This window comes from Lithobates pipiens, unplaced genomic scaffold (assembly GCF_037356315.1).
Source record: "Lithobates pipiens isolate NorthernLeopardFrog02 unplaced genomic scaffold, aLitPip1_a1.2 Scaffold_17, whole genome shotgun sequence".
NCBI lineage: Eukaryota > Metazoa > Chordata > Amphibia > Anura > Ranidae > Lithobates > Lithobates pipiens.
Genome location: NW_027507755.1, coordinates 4,237,077 through 4,258,726, shown reverse-complemented (window position 1 = coordinate 4,258,726; position 21,650 = coordinate 4,237,077). Strand labels below are relative to the sequence as shown.

Here is a 21,650-nt window from a genome sequence, read left to right as displayed (position 1 = left end):
TTGGGAGCCTAGCCGCGTACGGGGCCCCGAAAACCAAGCACCGCCTTCAGGCTTTCTAAGGGCGTAATTTTTTGATTTCACTCCTCACTACCTATTACAGTTTTGAAGGCCATAAAATGCCAAGATGGCACAAAACCCCCACAAATGACCCCATTTTAGAAAGTAGACACCCCAAGCTATTTGCTGAGAGGCATGTTGAGTCCATGGAATATTTTATATTTTGCCACAAGTTGCGGGAAAATTACAAACTTTTTTTTTTTTTTTTTTTTTTCACAAAGTTGTCACTAAATGATATATTGCTCACGCATGCCATGGGCATATGTGAAATGACACCCCAAAATAAATTCTGCTGCTTCTCCTGAGTATGGGGATACCACATATGTGGGACTTTTTGGGAGCCTAGCCGCGTACGGGGCCCCGAAAACCAAGCACCGCCTTCAGGCTTTCTAAGGGCGTTACAGTTTTGAAGGCCATAAAATGCCAAGATGGCACAAACCCCCCCCAAATGACCCCATTTTGGAAAGTAGACACCCCTAAATTTAGGGGTACACTAGTGAGACTAGGTAATAAATGGCGGGTGCCCTGAAACTATAAAAAAATAACTAACCAACCAGCGTCACCTGTAACAGTTATATGGTGATCACTGGTGAAAGGGTTAACTAGGGGGCAATTAGGGGGCTTTATGCGGTAGTATATGGGGGTCCCTGGCGCTATAAAAAGCTGCAGCGAACCTAAATACCTACCTGCCTAACTAGCGTCACCTGTGACACTAATACAGCGATCAGAAAAACGATCGCTTATTAGGCTGGGTTCACACTGGAGCGATGCGGGAACGCCACGAATGCGCGGCGGGTTCCCGCATCGCATGCCTCCCGGCGGCAGTTCACACTGCCCTATGCGAACTGCTGGGAGTGTCAGTGAAATGTTACTGACACCCCCAGATCAGTTCGCATATCGCAGTGCGATCTGCAAACTCGGATCGCATGGTGTGAACACCCATGCGATCCGATTCTGCTGCGGGCCAAAAAAAGGGTCCCGTGCGAATTTGCGGCGGGTGCGGCGGGGGTGGCGGGTGCGGCGGGTGCGGCGAATGGCTGAACTCGAATCGCACAGAGATCGGATGTGATTTGCACTGCAGTGCGAATCACATTCGTTCTCATAAACCGCTGCAATGTGAACCCAGCCTTAGTGACACTGGCGACGGGGGGTGATCACGGGGTTAAACCTTTATTGGGGGGGTTAGGGGGGTACATTAGAACTAAAGGGGGCTAACTCTAACTGCCCTAACAGTTATTACAGTCACAAATGACACCAATGCAAAAAAAAAAAAAAAAAAATGACATTGGTGTCACTGTGACTGGGGGGCAGGGGTAATTGGGGGGGTGATCGGGGGGTAAAGGGGGGGTGTGAGTGTGCCTGGCATGTTCTACTGTGTGTGTGAGTGTTGGTGCAACTTACTGATCCGCTCTCCTCCGTGTCGGAACGAAAAATACCGACACGGAGGAGAGAATACATCACTTCCTCTCCTGTGTTTACATTACAGGAGAGGAAGTGATGTCACCGGGGATTTCTATTCGTCGGGAGCGATCGCGAGGGGGTGGCCATGAATGAATGGCCGTCCCCTCGTCCGGGATCGCTCCCGTACGAATACCGACCGCCGCAGGCACCGGGCGGGGGCCCGATCGGGCCCCCGACCCGCGGGAGGCAAGGGACGTACATGTATGTCCTTATGCCTGCCCGTGCCATTGTACCGACGTACATCGGCGTGCGGCGGTCGGCAACTGGTTAAGTGTCTTGGCAAAAGGCTGTGAATACTTATGTACATGTGCGTCTTTTTTTTTTTTTTTTTTTTTTTAATTTGTAAAGATTTCAAACAAACAAATTTCTTTCACGTTGTCCTTATGGGGTATTGTTTGTAGAAATTTGAGGCAATCCATTTTAGAATAAGGCTGCAACATAAAAAAGTGAAGTGCTCTGAATACTTTCCGGATGCACTGTATGGATAATTGCCTTTTACACAAAAGGCGTATGGAATGGCCTATTCATGACTTAGAGCCGGTTCACACTGGTGCGATGTCAGAGATCAGATGCGATTTGCACCGCACTGCAGTGAAAAATCACATGCGATCTCTGTGTGATGCAATTTCAGCCATAAAGATCGTATGGCTTAATTTGCATCAAACTCGCACAGGACCCTTTTTTTGTCCACAGCAGAATCGGATCACATGGGTGTTCACACCCATGTGATCCGATTCCTGTCCGAGTTTGCAGATCACACTGCGATATGCAAACCGATTTGAGGGTGTCATTAAATTTTACCCGACACTCCCAGCAGTTCGCATAGGAAAGTGTGAACCGCTACTGGGAAACATGCAATGCAGGAACCCGCAATGGATTTGCAGGGTTACCGCATCGCAGCAGTGTGAACCGGCCCCAAGAGAACCACCATAGCGCCTTACCCAAGTATTGTGCACAAGCACTTTTTTTTTTTTTTAACGTTTTTTTCTTTAGGGAGTTCATGTGGGAAATAAAAGTTGATGAAATAATGTTTCTGATAAACATTAAGATTTTTATTTTTTTGTTTCTAGCTGAGAGATATCGGTACCAGATGTTACATTCTTAATCATGTAAAGAAAAAAAATAAATAAATAATAACTTATAGACTTTCCTGCATCTGTGACCTGGTATATAGCAGTCCCTAAAATATAAAAGCAAGAACTACAGCGCCGCTGGGCAGAGTAAAATAAAGAAAACAAAAAACGTAATGCTGCCCCCTAGTGGTTAACATGTAAACTGCAGAAATTAAAGAGGATACATTTCAAACATGTCAACTTATGCCAGCTATGAAGCTTGCTTATGCCCATAACACTACCCGCTTTTACATCTTCTAAACAATTTACAAACCTTGCTAAGCATTGTTTAATATAATCACACAGACTTAAAATGGACATACTAGAACATAAGCATTAAAAGTATGCCAAGAGGCCCAAAAGAAAGTATTCACACTTCATCACAAATATAAAAACACACAGGTTTAACCCCTTCCCATCAAGCCGCAGTGCCCCCTTAAAAGTTTATACACCCTGGGGGCATAGGAGGATCGGCGATCATGTGTGTGGTGCATGGGTGACAAAGCGCACCCTTTTGCCACTGCACAGGTTACATGGTCGGCAACAGGTTAATGAAAATCGAAAGGACGTTGGCCGGAGACAAATTTTGCCTTGGCGCCAGGTGGGCACCTAGACCCCCCTGTTACACCTCAGATGCACTCTAGATCAAATCATCCATTAGTCCAACTTGCATAGAGCAGTTTCTGGCTTGTTAAATTTCATTAGAGAAAAGCAAAGTTTCTCTGAAACAGCAAAAGGCACTATAACCAACCAGAATATTAAGGAGTTGGCAGACCAGAGAAAAACACATTTACATACAAAAATATTGCCCTTCAACACTCAGCAGCTGACTGTGATTGTCAGTAAATACAACATGGCAGCAAAGAGGAAAGGGAGGTGAAAGATGACAGACACATAGTGAAGGGGTATGTGCAATGACAAGCCAGGATACAAGAATACTGCACATGTGAAAATGCTTTTGTTATAAAACATTTTCAGTACAGAAATTCCAAGCAGTAAATAATAGTGATATGTAACAAAAGTAATGAGTTTTGTTCTTCATTGAATAAGTTCAATCAGGAATTTGCTTCCAAGCTCCTCGTCCTTACCTTGCGAGCCTGCTCCTCTGCTCGCTCCTTCTTAATCTTCTCCAGCTCTGCCAAGAGGGCGGCGGTATCATCATCGCTGTCTTCATCAGAGTCATCGTCATCATCTTCCTACAGGGAAATATATAAAAACACGTTTTAAGGATTGTTCAGCACAAAACCATCATCCGACTTTGAGAATACAAGGAATTCTCCAATTACGGTAGCTGAACTTAGCCTGGCGACATCACATCAACCAATCAGAGAACATCTTATCTTTTTTAAATCAGCTGGGAAGGTGTATTTCTCATGCACTCTGCTGGATAATTCTGCAGGCAATGGAGGAGACTGGGAAGATATTTTACATAATTTCCCTAAGATTTCTGCAGGCAGAGCAATGTACTGCTAACTGAAAGAGCTGCAGGTGGAAATAGGAATGGCTGCTCACCGATAGAGCTCTCAACTGTGCCAATATCTGCGTAGCTAGATGCAAGGGTGACCATCCTGCACAGCAGTAAGAAGAGTGTTGTCACCAAGTGTATAAGGAAGTGCCTTATACATGGATATAAAACATTTCTATCAAATCCAAAAACCCATAGTACACTTACAAGAAGGTCGCTGGTGAAAGTGCACTACTGAAAGGAATGCTAAAAAGTGCAGAGGAAGAGAAATGCTGCAGGAGGTCACTCTGACACTTGTCCTTCCCACCAGTGAGGGAGAGAAATCATGGAGGCAGGACAGTATTGCCCTGCCCTGTAGGCTGATCTCAATGTTAGTGAGCGGTCACTGGTGACAGAATCGCAATATGTGACATGGCCTTTGTACTATGAACATTTGAAAAACAGGGTGTATGCTGGGCTGTCGGATTCTGCACCCGATTCTGATTGCTACACCTTCATCCACAGGAGAGGAGAATGGGGAATGTTCCTTCCCTGGCAATGTGTAACCTGCAATTCTGCCATTAGATCTGTAGTTAAAACACAGCAGCTATATGAAACCTGCAGTACTAGACGTGCACCTGCTACCAGACAAGGTGTAAAATATGTACAAATATTTGATGTTTTGCTGCCTGAAAAGTAATTTAAAAAAACAAAACAATGTTTACATTTTTTTTTTACTGCTGCACACATACATACATTATATATATATATATATATATATATATATATATATATATATATATATATATATATATATATATATACACACACACACACACACACACACACACACATATATACACACACATACACATACATACACACACATACACACACACACACACACACAGTAGTTAGGTCCATATATATTTGGACACAGGCACAATTTTGTTTTTCAGGTATTTACTAAAATATATTCAAGCTATAGTTATATAAATGGATGGGCTGAAAGTGCACTCTCAGGTTTAATCTAAGGTTGCGTACATTCAAATCAGAGGAAGGGTTTAGGAATTACAGCTCTTAAGAAAAGCCATCCCCCTTTTTCAGGGGACCAAAAGTAAATTGGACAATTCAATCAAAAGCGTTTTTTTCACAGCCAGCTGTGGGCTACTCCATTATTTCTTCATCAATTAAGCAGGTAAAAGGTCTGGAGTTGATACTAACCCCCCGTATACATGATACGAAAAACGGATGGAAAAAAAAACTGCCAATTTTCGGATCCTTAGTACAGTGCTTTTTCAGCAGCAGATTTTTCTTTTTCGTCAGACAAAAGCAGGATGTGCAGACTATAAAATGTTTGTCGCATGTGAACTCAACATCCGATTTTCGTTTCATTTATACGGATTTCTTACAGAAGAAAATCATAAGAGCAAGACAGCGCATGCTCAGAAACAAATGAAAGCATACAAAACTATTCAACATATTGCGTCACTCCTGACATTGTATTCTGTCGTATGAAAATTTTCATATTGTGAGTAACCGCTTCACTTTCGACATTGAGACTAGCATGCCACACAAAACTGATGTTCGGTCGTCCGAAAATCTAAGCGTGTGTATGAGACTTAAGTGTGGCATTTGCAATCTATAGATGTGAACTTACATCATGTGTTCAAAGGAGCAGTCCATGCAAGCGAAACAGGCCATTGTAAGGCTTCAAAAACAAAACAAATCCATCAGAGAGAGGGCAGCAACATTAGGAGAGGCCAAATTAACAGTTTGGTACATTCTGAGTAAAGAAGAACTCACTGGTGAGCTCAGCAACATAAAAAGGCCTGGACATCCACAGAAGACAACAGTGGTGGATGATCGCAGGGTCCTCTATGGAAAAGAAACACCCATTCACAACAACCAGACAAGTGAAGGACAATCTCCAGGAGGTGGGAATATCATTGTCAAAGTCTACAATCAAGAGAAGACTTAATGAGCACAAAAACAGACAGTCCACACAAGGTGCAAACCATTCATAAGCCTGAAGAATAGAAAAGCCAGGTTAGATTTTGCCAAAAAATATCTAAAAAAGCCAGATCAGTTCAGGAAAAGCATTCTTTTGGCAGATGAAACTAAGAGTAATCTGTACCAGAATGATGGTAAGAAAAAAAAAAAAAAAAAAAAAAAAGAAGTGTGGAGGAGGTTTGGAACAGCTCATGATCCAAAGCACACAACGTCATCTGTAAAACATGGTGGAGGCAGTGTGATGGCATGGGCATGCATGGTTTCCAGTGGAACTAGGTCATTGGTGTTTATTGATGATGTGACAGAAGGCAGAAGCGGGCGATTGAATTCTGCAGTGTTTAGAGATATACGGCCAACCCAGATTCAGCCAAAGGCAGCAAAGTTGATTGGACGGCATTTCACAGTACAAATGGACAATGATCCAAAACACACTGCAAAAGCAACCCAGGAGCTTTTGAAGGAAAAGTGGAATATTCTGCAATGGCAGAGTCATCTGATCTCAACCCAATTGAGCATGCATTTCACTTGCTGAAGGCAAAACTACAGGCAGAAAGATCCACAAAGAACAAATGGAAGACAGCTGCAGTTAGAGCCTGGCAAATCATCAGAAAGGAGGAAACCCAATGTTTGGTAACGTCCATGGATTCCAGACTTCAGTCAGTCATTGCCAGCAAAGGATTCTCAACAAAATATTAAAAATTAACATTTTATTTATGATAATAATTTGTCCAATTGCATTTGAACCTCTGAAAATGAGGGGGGGGGGGGGGCAGGCGTTGTATAAAAATGGCTGCAGTTCCAAAAATTTGTATTCAACTCCTTGAATTAAAGCTGAAAGTCTGCACTTCAAATTCATTTGTTTGTTTTGTTTTAAATTTTATTTTGGAGGCATACAGAGCCAAAAGTATGAAATTTGGGCCTCTATATACATTATTTAATATATGCACGCATACATATATATGTATAACACAAATGTCATATATAAAAAACTCTCAACACTGAAGAAATTACACTTTGCTACAATGTAAAGTAGTGAGTGTACAGCTTGTATATTAGTGTAAATTTGCCATCCCCTCAAAATAACTCAACACACAGCCATTAATGTCTAAACCTCTGGCAACAAAAGTGAGTACACCCCTAAGTAAAAATGTCCAAATTGGGCCCAAACTAAGTGTCAATATTTTGTGTGGCCACCATTATTTTCCAGCACTGCCTTAACCCTCTTGTGAGATGAGAGTGAGAGAGAGCGCTGCAAAATAGTATTTTAAAGCTTGGACTGTGAAATGAAAACTGGTGATAAAATCTGGGCCCGATACATACGTCTGTGAGTGGGTCATCTGCATCCAGATTTGCTGCTGGAATCTGGTCTAGACGAGGCTTCTTTGACAGGGATGATGTGTGCTCTAAACAAAAAAAATTTAAAAAATTAAAAAAGAATAATAATCACGTTTTCCATAGAAAAATTACATCAGATGTCATGTTATGCATGTTAATTAAAAATTGAAAATCAACTTGTCTTTCATTGAGAGAGAAAAAGAAAAAAAAAAAAAAAAAAAGTTTCAGCTAAAGTTTGTTGAGTTTATCAGTAAGGACACTGAAACCTGTGCAATAAACAAACTAAAAGCAAACATCTTTAACATGTTTCTGCAAATTTTAGTGCACAATTACTATTTTATTTCAAACCCTAAAGCTTATGTAAAAGTACACCAATAACGAGCAGGCCAGCAAATCACATCCAGTCCTGTCAGCTTTTAAACAGCACTGTATTTTTCAAAAAAAGTCTGCCCCGTACTGGGGGCGTGGCTCAAACCCAAGTATCTGCCCAGTGCACCGACATTGCTCTTGAGATTGACAGCCAGACTCATTTGTGGTCTTGCACTGACAAATTGCGCAATGTTTCTTGTCATTTACTAGCAAACTACAGATCAGACTGATCATCCAATCTAACAAACCATGTAAGGCCGGCCATACACGGTGCAAATTTCTTTCCTGCAACTAAAGAAATTTGCACGATTCCCCATCAACACGGATAGTGCATTGTGCTTCCTACTTAATACCGTTCCTTCATCATCATCATCATCATCACCAATGCCCCTTTTCACGTTCTCTCCTTTAATATATTTATAAATTCCGTTTATTCTTTTGTGGTATCCCAGTTTTGAGTTCACAATTTTTTTTTTACTATCACATACTACACCTTTTACAATCAGATATTTATTCATTATATATTTTACTTATTATATGATCAAATACATGCATGATTAGCTTCACAAACAAGTTTACATGATTTCTTTTGTTGGTTTTACATTTTTTTTCTAACTATTCAGTTATTGATTTTTTTCATTCAGTTATAAATATTTTATTATTTACATTTCATCACCATTGATTATTTGATTACATATTTTATTATTATTAATTCTTATATCATCACTTTTATTATCACGGTTCTTATTTTACAAGTCATTTTTGCTCTTTTACCCTCTTCATGCTTTCTACCCCTTCTGATACATCTACTTTTATTCTCGTTATTTCTGCCCACTAGGGGTTAATTACAGCATAACCAGTGTTACAAAAATTATCCCAGAGGCAGCTGTCAGACTGATGAAGAGGTGATCTTTTTCCTCGAAACGCCTATCCCACAATCCTTTGCACCTGGTCACTTGTGGAGATCCGAGAGAGGTTTCCAGTGGCGGCCGAGACAAGAGCCGCTCTCTCCAGCACTAGACTTCAGGGCATCTCTACAAGTCACCCTCTCCTCGCAGGGTCCGCTCAGGACACAGACTCCATGCATGTTATATGCCCGCTACGCCCCCTTCCTTCGTGAGTGTAATAACTACATTTGTTTTTATATTATCATTTTAATAAAGACATGACTACGCTTTGAGACTGTTGGCACCCCTCTCTCTCTCCTATTCTTAGCTCCAAAATGCGTTGGCCATTTTATGTGATTTTGCAGGAGAGGCTGCAAGTGAAATGGGGACTGATGAAAAGGAAGAGAAGGGGCTATGACTGCAAGGGGCACGGTAATGTGAAGAAGAACTAAGGACACCGCTGGACTGCTTTAAAAATGGGACTGTGGACACTGCTGTAAAATGGGGGTGGAGACAGATGTAAAGAGGACGCTATGATATGAAGGGTAGGCCAAATAAACTGATGTAAAAAGGGGAACTGTGATGTAAAATGGGGGACTGCAAAGTGTTATGGCGCAAACATGGTATACGGACCTCAGTCAGAAGAAAACTTTACCAACTGGAACTCAGTAAATTTAAATATAAGACCCCTGCTTTAAAGCGTAACTAGCATTTTTTTATTACCCGTTCATCCTGCAATAGATCCAATATTTTTCCACTTCTTTTAAAAGGAGATGTGGTCCAGCAAAAATGACAGTTTCAGGGTTGGGACAAAACATTAAATTGACAGGGGTGTTTACTGTCAGCTTTTATACATATGGTTTAATCTTCATTTCCCTAAAAAAATAAAAAATTAACTCGATATACAGTATCTCACAAAAGTGAGTACAACACATTTTTGTAAATATATTATATCTTTTCATGTGACAACACTGCAGAAATGACACTTTGCTACAATGCAAAGTAGTGAGTGTACAGCTTGTATAACTTTGTAAATTTGTTGTCCACTCAAAATAACACACAGCCATTAATGTCTAAACCGCTGGGAACAAAAGTGAGTACACCCCTAAAGTGAAAACATCCAAAATGGGGCCAAAGTGTCAATATTTTTTTTTTTCCACCATTATTTTCCAGCACTTCCTCAACCCTTTTGGGCATGGAGTTCAGAGTTTCACAGGTTGCCACTGGAGTCCTCTTCCCCTCCTTCATGACGACATCACAGAGCTGGTGGATATTAGAGACCTTGCGCTCCTCCATCTTCTGTTTGAGGATGCCGCACAGATGCTCAATACGGTTTAGGTCTGGAGACATGCTTGGCCCGTCCATCACCTTTACCCTCAGCTTCTTTAGCAAGACAGTGGTAGTCTTTGAGGCGTGTTTGGGGTCATTTTATTGGAATACTGCCCTGCGGCCCAGTCTCTGAAGGGAGGGGGATCATGCTCTGCTTCACTATGTCACAGTACATGTTGGCATTCATGGTTCCCTCAATGAACTGTAGCTCCTCAGTGCCAGCAGCACCCATGCAGCCCCAGACCATGACACTCCCACCACCATGCTTGACTGTAGGTAAGACACACTTGTCTTTGTACTCCTCACCTGGTTGCCATCACACACACTTGACACCATCTGAACCAAATAAGTTTATCTTGGTCTCATCAGACCACAGGACATGGTTCCAGTAATCCATGTCCTTAGTCCTCTGAAGAATCTTCTGAAACCACTATCAGGAGTATTGACTTCCAGCCAATCCCTGCATCACTGCAGAACACAGAAGGTGGATGAGAGGAACCACTGAGCACTGCAAGGAACACAGTGACTGGAAAAATACCCAGGAGGGTCCGTTTCTGAGGGCACGTCAAAGGAGAATTTCTTTAAAGCAGAATGAAGCTCTGAGGCACAGGCAGCAAACTTTTTTTTTTTCTTTAAAGTGGTAGTAAACCTATCCGGTCCATTTTCTGCCATATAAAACATTAGGTATTTGAAATCCTTCCTACCTTGTTCGTTTGCTTGCAATATGTCCTTTTTTGTATTCGATCATCGGAGCATGTGCATTTTGGCCTCTTTTTAGGGCACGTTCTTAGTGCCGCAAGCCCTTTAATGACATGTACGGGCTCTGTCCAAGGCATAGATAAAAGATCCCACGAGACTTCCCATTCACAAGCTCTGGCAAAACCCCTTGTGACTTGCTACGTCACAGCGATTGTAAACATTGACCGCACAGCACAGAGAAAGAGCAAACGGCTGAATAATTACTGCGCGTGTGTGTGTGATTATAGACCAGGAGAAGAAAGGGTGGAAGTTGGGCACACATCGGATGCAGAAGACCATACTTAGTACGGCGGCAGCTGCACCCGGAATAAAGGAGGTGAGATGAAGAAAAAAAAAAAAAAAGTAAGCAACACGCAATGGGGCTTCAATTTAATGTGCACTGGTTTCAAATGCTTTATTCTACTTCCTTCTTTGAAATTTAGCTCAGGAGGGTCCAAGTTTACTACCGCTTTAAATTTTGATGCTATTAAAAAGGGGACCGACCCTATGAGATAGCAACTTTCAGGAAACAAAGTTCTCTTTGAAGCGATAATAAAAAGGCCAAAAAAAAAAAAAAAAGATAAATAACATGTTATTACTTAGTTTTGCACAGAGCAGCCGAGATCCTCCTCTTCTCGGGTCCCCCACGGCAAACACTGTGCCCCTCCCTCCTGTCGAGTGCCCCCAAAGTAAGCATCTTGCAACGGGGGCTCCCAAGCAGGCACGCTCCAGAGCCGCTGGTGTGCCTGTCCATTCACACACAGAGCCGCAGCTCAATCAGTACAATCAGCTTTAATGCTATGCTGCTAAACAGATTGAGATCATACAGGACACTTCATCCTCTTCGGATGAGCACTAGCGTTGAGCCGAACCCATGCACACCATACACCTGTTCACGCCGCCACAGTTCTAAGTAGCATAGCCTTTCACCCATCCAAGGAATTGAATCGTACAATACAGACTTGTAATGCAGACCTGGAGGCTGTCATCTTTTGGGACATTGTATGAGTACATGCTGCCCACAACTCGGAGAGGGATTGGAGCACAGCATATGCTGATTTGACATTATGAAAAGGCTTGCTTATTCCTATTATATGCTGCCTGGTTTTCACCAATCCAAGTAGCAATTTAGATTGTGTGCAGCTGCAGCACTATCTTTTATAGATATTTGTACAAAGTTATATACAGGCCCAGAGGAGGGTGGATTGCTGCCATCTCTGTACTGCCAGCACAGACTGCAATTCTGAAGAGCTTGTTCAGTTATACACATTCATAAGTCTTTGATCTAGGACTGCTTTTCCCACTGTTCTGTTCTATGGGGACATTGGTTACTACACACAGAACCTGCCATTTTTTGATGAGCATCACAGCTGGTTTATAAGTCAATCAGCTGCTGAATACAGATAATATATAAGCCTCTGTGCATAGCAGGCTGGATCTGGCAGGTTCGTTAGGAGCTTCATGTCATATAGGACAGGGCTCAAAATTTCAAGTCCTGAGCTACTAGCCAGGCCTCAAGGGTTACTCGCCACCAGTTGCCCCACCCAACTCCTACCCTGACCCACTCCTAAATATGCCCTCAAATTCTCATGAAATTACACTTAAATTTTTTATGCAGAAGTTACTAAAATAATGAAACAACTTTATCAGTGTTCCCCAGCATAGCCTCACCAGTGCCCATCAATGCAGCCTGACCTGTACCCACCATTGCAGCCTCACCTGGGCAGAGGAAGAGAGAGGGCGACTGGATCATGACTGGAGGAAGAGGAAAGCCACGGGATCACAGAGCAGGATAGTATGCCGGAACAGCTTACATTACAATTGCCTCTGCTCTGCTTGTCGTCATACACAGCCCCAACTCCTCTTGACTCTGTGCCTGTGATAGACAGAACACACCCCAGCATTGGACCGGTGGGGCAGGCAGGGCTGAGTAAGATGGCAAGCAGAGCAGAGGCAACTGTAATGTAAGCTGTTCTGGCATGCTATCCTGCTCTGATCTCGCAGCTTTCCTCTTCCTTCATGCACTCTCCCCCCAGGGCGATCGCTGGGGGAACGGCTCCCGATCAACCCAGCCCACCGGCGGTGCTTGCCACCCAGCTGCCAGCTTCTCGCCAGCCCTCATTTTCCATTCACAAAATGAAAGTAGGCGAGTGGAAAATTTGAAGGCTGATATAGGATATATATCCTTTATGCAGGTTATTCTGTGCGTTTATAGTTATCAGTGTGTCCTATAGTTCTGTGCATATTATTTTTTTATCATTAATTGAATAATGGTTTACTACATATATTGGCCATTGCTCTCCTTTGATTGTACCACTGTTTACATGAAGGTCTATTAGTTGCTTTAGCTTTTAGCTTAGCTAACTGGACCCAGTATACTTTGTAGAAGCATATAAAAGGAGAGTTGAGACCTGATTGGTTATAACATATACAGGTGCATCTCAAAAAATGTGAATGTCTTACAAAAAGTTAAATTATTTCAGTAATTTAATTAAAAAAGTGAAATTCATATTATATATTTTATATAGATGGGTTACACACAAAAGTGATATATTTCGAGCATTTCTTTCTTTTAATGTTGACGATTATGGTTTACAGCTAGCGAAAACCCAAAATTCACTTTCTCAGAAAATTAGATTACAAAAGACCAATAAAAAAAAAAAAAATAGTATTTTTAATACAGAAATGTTGGCTTACAGAAAAGTATGTCCTTGTACAGTATGGTATGCACTCAATACTTGGTCAGGGCTCCTTTTGTATGAATTACTGCATCAATGCAGAGTGGCATGGAGGTGATCAGCCTGCGACACTGCTGAGGTGTTATGGAAGCCCAGGTTGCTTTGATGGCGCCCTTCAGCTCATCTGCATTGTCGGGTCTGGTGTCTCATCTTCCTCTTGACAATACTCCACAGATTCTCTATGGGGTTTAGGTCAGGTGAGTTTGCTGGCCAAACACAGCGATACTATGATAATTAAACCAGGTATTGGTACTTTTGGCAGTGTGGGCAGGTGCCAAGTTCTGCTGGAAAATTAAATAAGCATTTAAATAAAGCTGGTCAGCAGAGGGAAGCATGAAGTGCTCAAGAATTTCCTGGTAGAGGGCTGCACTGGCTTTGGACTTGATAAAACACAGTGAACCAACACCAGCAGATGACATGTCTCCCCAAATCATCACTCACTGTGGAAACTTCAGACTGGACTTCATGCAACTTGGATTCTGTGCCTCTCCACTCTCCCTCCAGACTCTGGGACCTCGATTTCAAAATGAAAAGCAAAGTTTGCTTTCATCCGAAAAGAGAACTTTGGATCACTGAGCAACAGTCCAGTCCTTTTTCTCCTTAGCCCAGGTAAGATGCTTCTGATGTTGTCTCCGGTTCAGAAATGGCTTGACACAAGGAATGTGACAGTGGTAGCCCATGTCCTGAATACGTCTATGTGTGGTGGCTCTTGAAAAACTGACTCCAGCCGTACTTCACTCCTTGTGAATCTCACCCAAATTCTTGAATGGCCTTTGCTTCACAATCCTCTCAAGGCTGCGGTTATCCCTGTTGCTTGGGCACTTTTTATTTTTTTTAAACCACACTTTTTCTTTCCACCCAACTTTCCATTAATATGCTTGGATACAGCACTCTGGGAACAGCCAGCTTCTTTAACAATGACCTTTTGTGACTTACCCTGTGTCAATGACTGTCTTGTGGACAACTGTCAAGTCAGCAGTCTTCCCCATGATTGGGAACCTACTGAACCAGAGACTATTTAATGGCTCAAGAAAACCTTTACAGGTGTTTTGAGTTAATTATCAGATTAGAGTGGGACACCATGAGTCTATGGTATTGAATTTATTTTACGATATTCTAATTTTCTGAGATACTGAATCTTGGGTTTTCACTAGCTGTAAGCCATAATCATCTAAATTAAAAGAAAGAAATGCTTGAAATATATCACTCAGTATATAATGAATCAATATACAAGTTTTGCTTTTTGAATTACTAAAATAAATGAACTCTTTGATGATATTCACATGTTTGTGAGATGCACCTGTATATTTTGACTTGAGTAGAGTTACACAGAACCTGACCCATTAGGTCCTGGGGGGGGGGGGGGGGGGAATAGATTTGGGAGGTGGAGGATAGAGTCCCTGGGTATAGGGATTGGGGGGTTGGATTATGTGCTGTAGCTTTGATTATATATGTCCATTCAAATATTTTTTGTGTTTGGTAGCCTTTGCAAGTGCTGCTTTTTGGAAGCACTTCCCCTGATATTGGGTTTAGGCACCACTCACAGACAAGTCCCAGGACCTGACACAATGTATGGGTTTTTCTAAAAGGTGTCATGATTAGCTCAACTACCTTCTGCTTGTTTTAACCCCTAAAAACCCACATTGTTTGTAGCGTGGCCCCCATTCAGTTCAACTGGTCACATTGGGTAGGCAGTACTGTCTGGCAAACATAACACGGAAGGAATCATTTTATTTAAAGCATATGTAACCCACCATACACTGCCCATGCCACTTAAAATGGAACTTCACTCTCTCAAACAGACTATTTTTCACTTCTTTAGTTACTTCCTGGTTTCCAGGCCTAGACAAATGTTATACATCCCAGAATTCATCAGCAGGGGTTTTCTCAGCTAAGGACACCCTCCTACTTGCATGCCTGAGGTAAAGGCAGATGGATTCCAGGAAGTAAATACTAGATAAAATCATCTATCCTTTCTCAAGGCGGCCACAGCCAGAAGTGTGTGTGTATTATAGCCTTACCTGTAGGTAAAAATGTGCTAGAGGGGTATAAGACCTCTTTGAAAATGAATTAAATAGCGCTTTTGGTTTGTGGTTCTCAGATACAGTGTAGTTCTGCTTTGAGAGAAAGAGGTTAGAGGGAAGTACAAATGCAACTCCATCACGTTTTACCGCCTCCTATCACAAGTGCAATTGTGACCATAATGTCACCTCTGCACCGCATCAGCGGCATCCCCCACCAGTAGTCTGACAGCTTTTGGGTACATACTACCCAGGGGAGAACTCTGAATGGATCTATCCTGGCTGAGAGGTGAAAACGCTAAGTTTGGAATGGGTTATTAGTTCCTTTACTGATGAAATTCAACACTGACCAGCAGCAACACAGATGAAGTCTACACTACTCCTACCTCTTGGTGGTCGGTCTCTGTTCTTCTCTCGGACAGTCACGCGTTCTCTCTCTTCCAGCTCCCTCCTGAAGTCCCGGCTTCTCACCTCCTCAGGTGCATCCTGGGTGGTTTGCCTAGCCATGGCAAAAAAAAGGAGCAAAAATTATATATATTAGTCTGCCATACAGCACAACTAGTTTCCCCTCGGTATATAGCTAGAAACAAAAATACATATCCCGATAACAATACAACAGATATACAGGGGGTGTCTAAAAAGTTTGGTGAATAGTATCAGAAAACAAACTAGCTTTGTTGGCCTTCAAAATAATCACTAAAGCTTCTGGAAACGGTCAGCAATGGCCTCTTTAGAAACCGATCGCAGAACTGCTGTTACACATTCTTGGATTGCTGCCACGTCTGCAAAAAGTGCGCCTTTCATGACGCTCTTTAGGTAGGAAAACGGAAATAAATCCGCAGGCGCCAGATCAGGGGAGTACAGTGAATGATCGAGAACAGGTACGCTGCGCTGGAATTGGCTCACACGGTACGCAGGCGTTATCGTGCAGCAACATCCACTGTCCAGTCCTGTGCAACTCTAGTCGAACAAGGCAGATGTTCGTCTGTCATCTTGTGCAGCACCAACTGGGAACAGAGCTTCCACTTTACCAAAATTTCACGGACGATGGTGTGCATAGTGTCCGTGCTAATGCCCAATTTCTCTGCCATCAAAACAAAAGCTGCCAATCTCGTGCCAGCATTTGCCATGTCTGGAGTTCTGCTTGTTGACAGCCAACACAAAAATGGCTCATCCTCAGTTGTTTCCTTCCCATCGCGAAAGCGTTTGAACCAGTCATAAACACATTTTCTGTTCATGGATTCTGCCCCGTACACTTGTACCAACATTTTATATGTCTCCCTTTTCCCCCCCAATTTGTAACAGAATTTGATGTTCACTCTTTGCTTCATTGCACTGTGACCCTCCCTCTCACACTGACTACGTCTGACTGCCTGCAGCAGGTTTACCTCGATGGCCACGTGTACTCCACGCTAGGTGGCTCTCTGCATGCGCACACACCTGGCCCATGTCGCGATTGAGATATCAGACCATTCATTAAACTTTATAAGGACAACAGTAGAATTGTTTTGACTTTGCACAATTTAACTCATTCACGCACGACCTGATTTTAAGCCTTTGCAAAAGAGAACATTACATGGTTTGTTTTTGACCAAGCAGTGTGCTCGTCTGTGGTGGACTACAGAACACCTTCCCCTTTCCATAACATAAGTGGATAATGTTCTGTAGTCCAGCAGGTGAGAACTGGGCAGTGCTGAAAATGTGAGTTTGTTTCAGATATGTATTGAATAGCCCCCCCAACATACACTTCAGAAGCTTCAGTTCAAAGGCTCAAAGGCTGAATATCCTCCACCAGAAAGAGTTGCCAGTTTTGCAATATTACCTGTATTTGATCTTCGTGTGTGAAGGAAGGTCTCTGCTGGAATATTGTTTGGAAAGCTGACTTAGATCTCCTTCTCCTTTCCCTCTGCCGCCCCTGGCTGGCTCAAAGGTTGGCCTGGCCGCGGTAGTCATCTTCTAAACCGCTGTCACATACAACAGACAAGATCCGGACAATTATTTTAGAGCTTTATCGCAAGTACATTTGCAAACAGAAATCAGCTTTATTTTAGAAGATAAAACCCTTCAGGAAAAAGCAGTGTAAAGTTTTTAACAAAATACTGAAACACATGGACAGAAGTTAAAAAGGTTTACAAATTAAATATGAAGACGACACGCAGGCATCCTTTGCATGTCAGTTCTCCAATAACTAAAGATTATGAGGTCAGCATAGCTGTTAGCAGTCCCTAAACCCACATTTAGTCAACCTTTTAACCCACTTTCAGGGCTCGTTTACACTCACTTCAAATCAAGGCTTTGGACACACTTTGTTAAAGCTCTCTGAATGCCAGTCAAAGCTCCTGTCACTAAATAAAATGGTTAGCTTACAGTCCTGTTTCCAAATTGCGTTTGCTTTAGCTTCGCTACAAAAATGATACCCCAGGTATGAGATATCCACACACACTCGGCATCTGCCAAACTTCAACAAAGCTTCACAAGAGCATCATGGAAGCACCGCCGACGCTGCAGCCAAAGCATCAAAAACACATCAAAGCACCTTGAAGCTGTAGGTGGTTTAATATGGGTTGAAGCCAAAGCACTTTTCCCACTTTGAGAATAAGAATGTTGATCTGGACCCTGACTGATAACTAAGTACCAAGACTCCACAGGTTTAAGTTTAGTCTGAACCAGCAGCTGAACGTGTCCTTAGAGTTGTGCGATTAATCGTTTAAAAAATAAAAATTGTGATCTCAAATTAACTCCCCTCACAATGCTAATCAGCCATTTCTGCGATTCTACCTAAACTGTGCAGAGTAGAGCTGTCAAAAAAAAAAAAAAAAAAAAAAAAACCTCAACAACATTCCCCAGCGCTGAGAGCTAGAAGAGATAGAGTATTTTTTCGTTTTTAGATCAAAGAATGAACTTTGGTCTGTAAGATCCCTTTCACACTGAGGCGGGTTTCAGGCACTTTAGCACTAGATATAGCTTCAGCTTCTGCAAAGCGCCTTTAAGGTGGAAGTAAACCCTGATGAGTTTTCTTCCTCTTTCATTCCCTGCAAAGGCAAAGCATAATGGACTACTATGCATCGCATAGTAGTCCATTATGTGTCACTTACCTGACACAGGAGCCAGCGAAGTCGCCGCTGTCCCCTGTAGTCCACCGCATCCATCTTCTTGGTGGGGTCTCGCAGCTCCGTCGCTGTCATTCGGCGAAGCCGCGATGACGTCACTCCCGCGCATACGCACGGGAGCCGACACACGCGGCAGCTCCGTCGTTGAGAATGCCGCGCTCAGTGCGCCTGCGCGCCACTGTCTACGGCGCATGCGCCGTAGACAGCGGTGCCCGTTTTCGGGCAAATATCTCCTAAACCATATAGGTTTAGGAGATATTTTTTGGACCTACAGGTAAGCCTTAATCTAGGCTTACCTGTAGGTAAAAGTGGTTTGTAAGGGTTTACAACCACTTTAAAACCGCCTCTCATTCATTCCAGTGTGTCTTTTCACACTGAGGCGGTGCGCTTGCGGGACATTACGAAAAGTCCTGCAAGCAGCATCTTTGGGGCGGTTTGGGAGTGCTGTATTTAGTGCTCCTAAAATGGCCTGCCCATTGGAATGAATGGGCAGCACCTTAAAAGCGACCCGCTAGCGGCCAAAAAGCGCCGCAAAAATGAGTGGCACTTTAGCGCTAACGGCAGGGCATCTCAGTGTGAAAGTAGCCTAAATGAGGGCAGTTTAACCACTTAAAGACTAAACCTTTTTTGACACTTGTCCATATTAACAATCTTACAGCCCTGATGAAGGGGGAGCTATGTGCCCCCCCCCCCAAAAAAAAACATGCTGGCTTATTTATTCCTCATAAGTTTTTAATAAAATTACCTATTTTTTTAACTCTAAAATTTTAGTGTGCTGCTTTGCTTCCGCCGCTGTCAATCAAATCCAGTGACACGGGGGCGAGTCCGAGTCCCACTGTCTGTGTCAATGGATACAGCAGCAGGACATGGAAACAAGGCCACATGAGCGCCCCCAGGAAAAGCAGCTTTCCGTTGGGGGGAACCTGATGAAGAGGAGGGAGCTGGAGTGCCGCCAGAGGGACCTCAGAAGAAGATGATGGCACAGACCAGGCAAGTATAACATATTTGTTATTTGGATTTTAAAAAATGAATAAAATAATAAGGATTTACAACCACTTTAAAACTTAACAGAAAAAGGAATTTCCACTTTATCTCCTCCTTTACCAACACCACTTTCGGAGGTATTTTTTTAATCTTGGTGCGGGTACTTATTTCTGAATAGATGGTCAGCCTTGGATGTTTGGCCCACCTGCAATCTTCCGGGACACTTCATACATCCCAGGAGGATGCGGATGCAGAGCCACTCCTGCATGCGTGGCAGGGGGCTGGCTGTGAAGCCGCAACCGGCTTCCCACATCCAAGCTGGAGGCAACCAGGGATCCGAAAAATTTCAAAAAAAAAAAATCAGCCCAGGGGAGGACAGCACTGAATCCCTGGACTGGCAACGGTCCTAAAATTCATCAGCTGCAGTATTTGTAAAGGGGGGGGTCAAAGTGAGGGGGTTCAAAGTTTTCTTTAAATATTACAAATTAAATATTGTTTTTGGTTTGTGGTTCCCAGATATGTTGTAGTTCCACTTTAAAAAAAAAAGTAGCATGGTTTTGTTTTTTTTATTATTCATACTGGTGCCTCGAACACTGAGAACCGAGCAATCGAATATCGCAGATCACTCAGTTCTCACAGCTCCCCGAGCAGAGATCTGCAGACTGTCAGTCACAGCTCTCCGCTCTTCTCCCTCCACGCCGCTCACTGGAGTGCCAGGCTGTGGTGGGGTGGGGTTAGGGTTCCCTCTAGGCAGTCATCTGGGACACACGACAGGTCCCAGATGACTGCATGGCCAATCACAGCACGCGCCTGTGCAGTGGGTGCCCTGCTGTGGTGAAGCCACAATACTGGCGCTGGGGGGGGGGGCTTTGATTGAGCATCGCTGGACAGGCAAGTGTCTGATTAATAAAAGTCAGCAGCTGCAGTATTTGTAGCTGCTGACTTTTAAAAAATATTTTAAAGGACTCCGCTTTACATCAGCCTCAGAACCTGTGTAATTCATATGTTTTGGGGTTTAAAGGGACGAGGTGGCAACCCTAGGTGGGGAGCGGTTGGCTCGGGCACTCATCGGCTCACTGTGAGGCTGGGACTCCGTGGTCGTAATGACGCTGAGCCTGGACCGACTTTCTGTGACTTCAGCCTGCTGTCTGCTGAAAACGGGTCACAGGAGTGTGGAGCGGGGAGTGCGGAGCGGGGCGCACGCCTGTGATCCACACAAGTACAGCCAAACAAACTTTGTCTGTCCTTCTCCTTTACTATAAAAGACAGCCTGGGGTCTCGGAGGTCACACTCCTTCTTGCAGCACCGGGCGGTCCCTGGTTAGAATACAAGGAAGGGCGCTCTCTGCATGGAGTTTGCATGTTCTCCCTGTGCAGCTTCCCTCCCTGAACTCCAGACACATGCTGGTAGGATGACTCGCACCGGTCTATACTGGCGTGTGTGTGTTCAGTCTTAGATTGCAAGCTCCTCGGGGCAGGGACTGACACACCAGCTCTGGACATGGAAGCTGCTTCATCATCTGTCAGTGATTACATACACAGGGGGGGGGGTCCCATGTAACGGTGTCTGGATCACTGTACATCCCTACACCGACCCGCCCCTCCAAATGTATGAGGAGAACAACACAATCCGCTTCTTACCCCCGGAGGATCCCGAACCTCCTCCAATCCGGAACAGCCCGATCCCAGCACCGGAAACGCACGCTGGCGTCGCACGATGCTTTCTCTGCGGTCACATCCGGCGCATGGCGATGGCGTCAGTCTACGCGGCGCCATATTTATTGTTGGCATTTTATTTTATTTTTATTTTTTTACAACGATCTTAATGTACAGATTTCTATTATGTTTGATTCATAAATCTTCTCTGCGTGGCAGGAAAATGATTAATCTAGAATCCTGTTGGGGAAAAAGTTAAATGAAGCTACAAATACCAGCTAGGGGCAGGTTATAGAGACTGTTCATCATCAGGAGGACAATATCCGCACCCCCACCCTTCTGGTGTGGGGATGAGGGCCCCATGTTGTAGTGCCTCTCAATCAGGAGCCAGTTTATC

General features: G+C 43.4%; 1 protein-coding gene across 1 annotated transcript in view; it reads right to left on the bottom strand.

The window, feature by feature from the left end:
• CWC15 (CWC15 spliceosome associated protein) overlaps nucleotides 1-21,347 on the bottom strand; it is a 31,583-nt gene extending 10,236 nt beyond the window's left edge. The window contains exons 1-5 of the mRNA XM_077484948.1: nucleotides 21,239-21,347; nucleotides 17,327-17,468; nucleotides 15,891-16,003; nucleotides 7,408-7,490; nucleotides 3,719-3,826 (exon numbers count right to left, since the gene is read on the bottom strand). Of these exons, the coding sequence (XP_077341074.1) occupies nucleotides 3,719-3,826; nucleotides 7,408-7,490; nucleotides 15,891-16,003; nucleotides 17,327-17,457 (435 nt within the window). The 5' untranslated portion in view covers nucleotides 17,458-17,468; nucleotides 21,239-21,347. The remainder of the gene's footprint in view (nucleotides 1-3,718; nucleotides 3,827-7,407; nucleotides 7,491-15,890; nucleotides 16,004-17,326; nucleotides 17,469-21,238) is intronic.
• Between the last annotated feature and the right edge of the window lie 303 nt (nucleotides 21,348-21,650).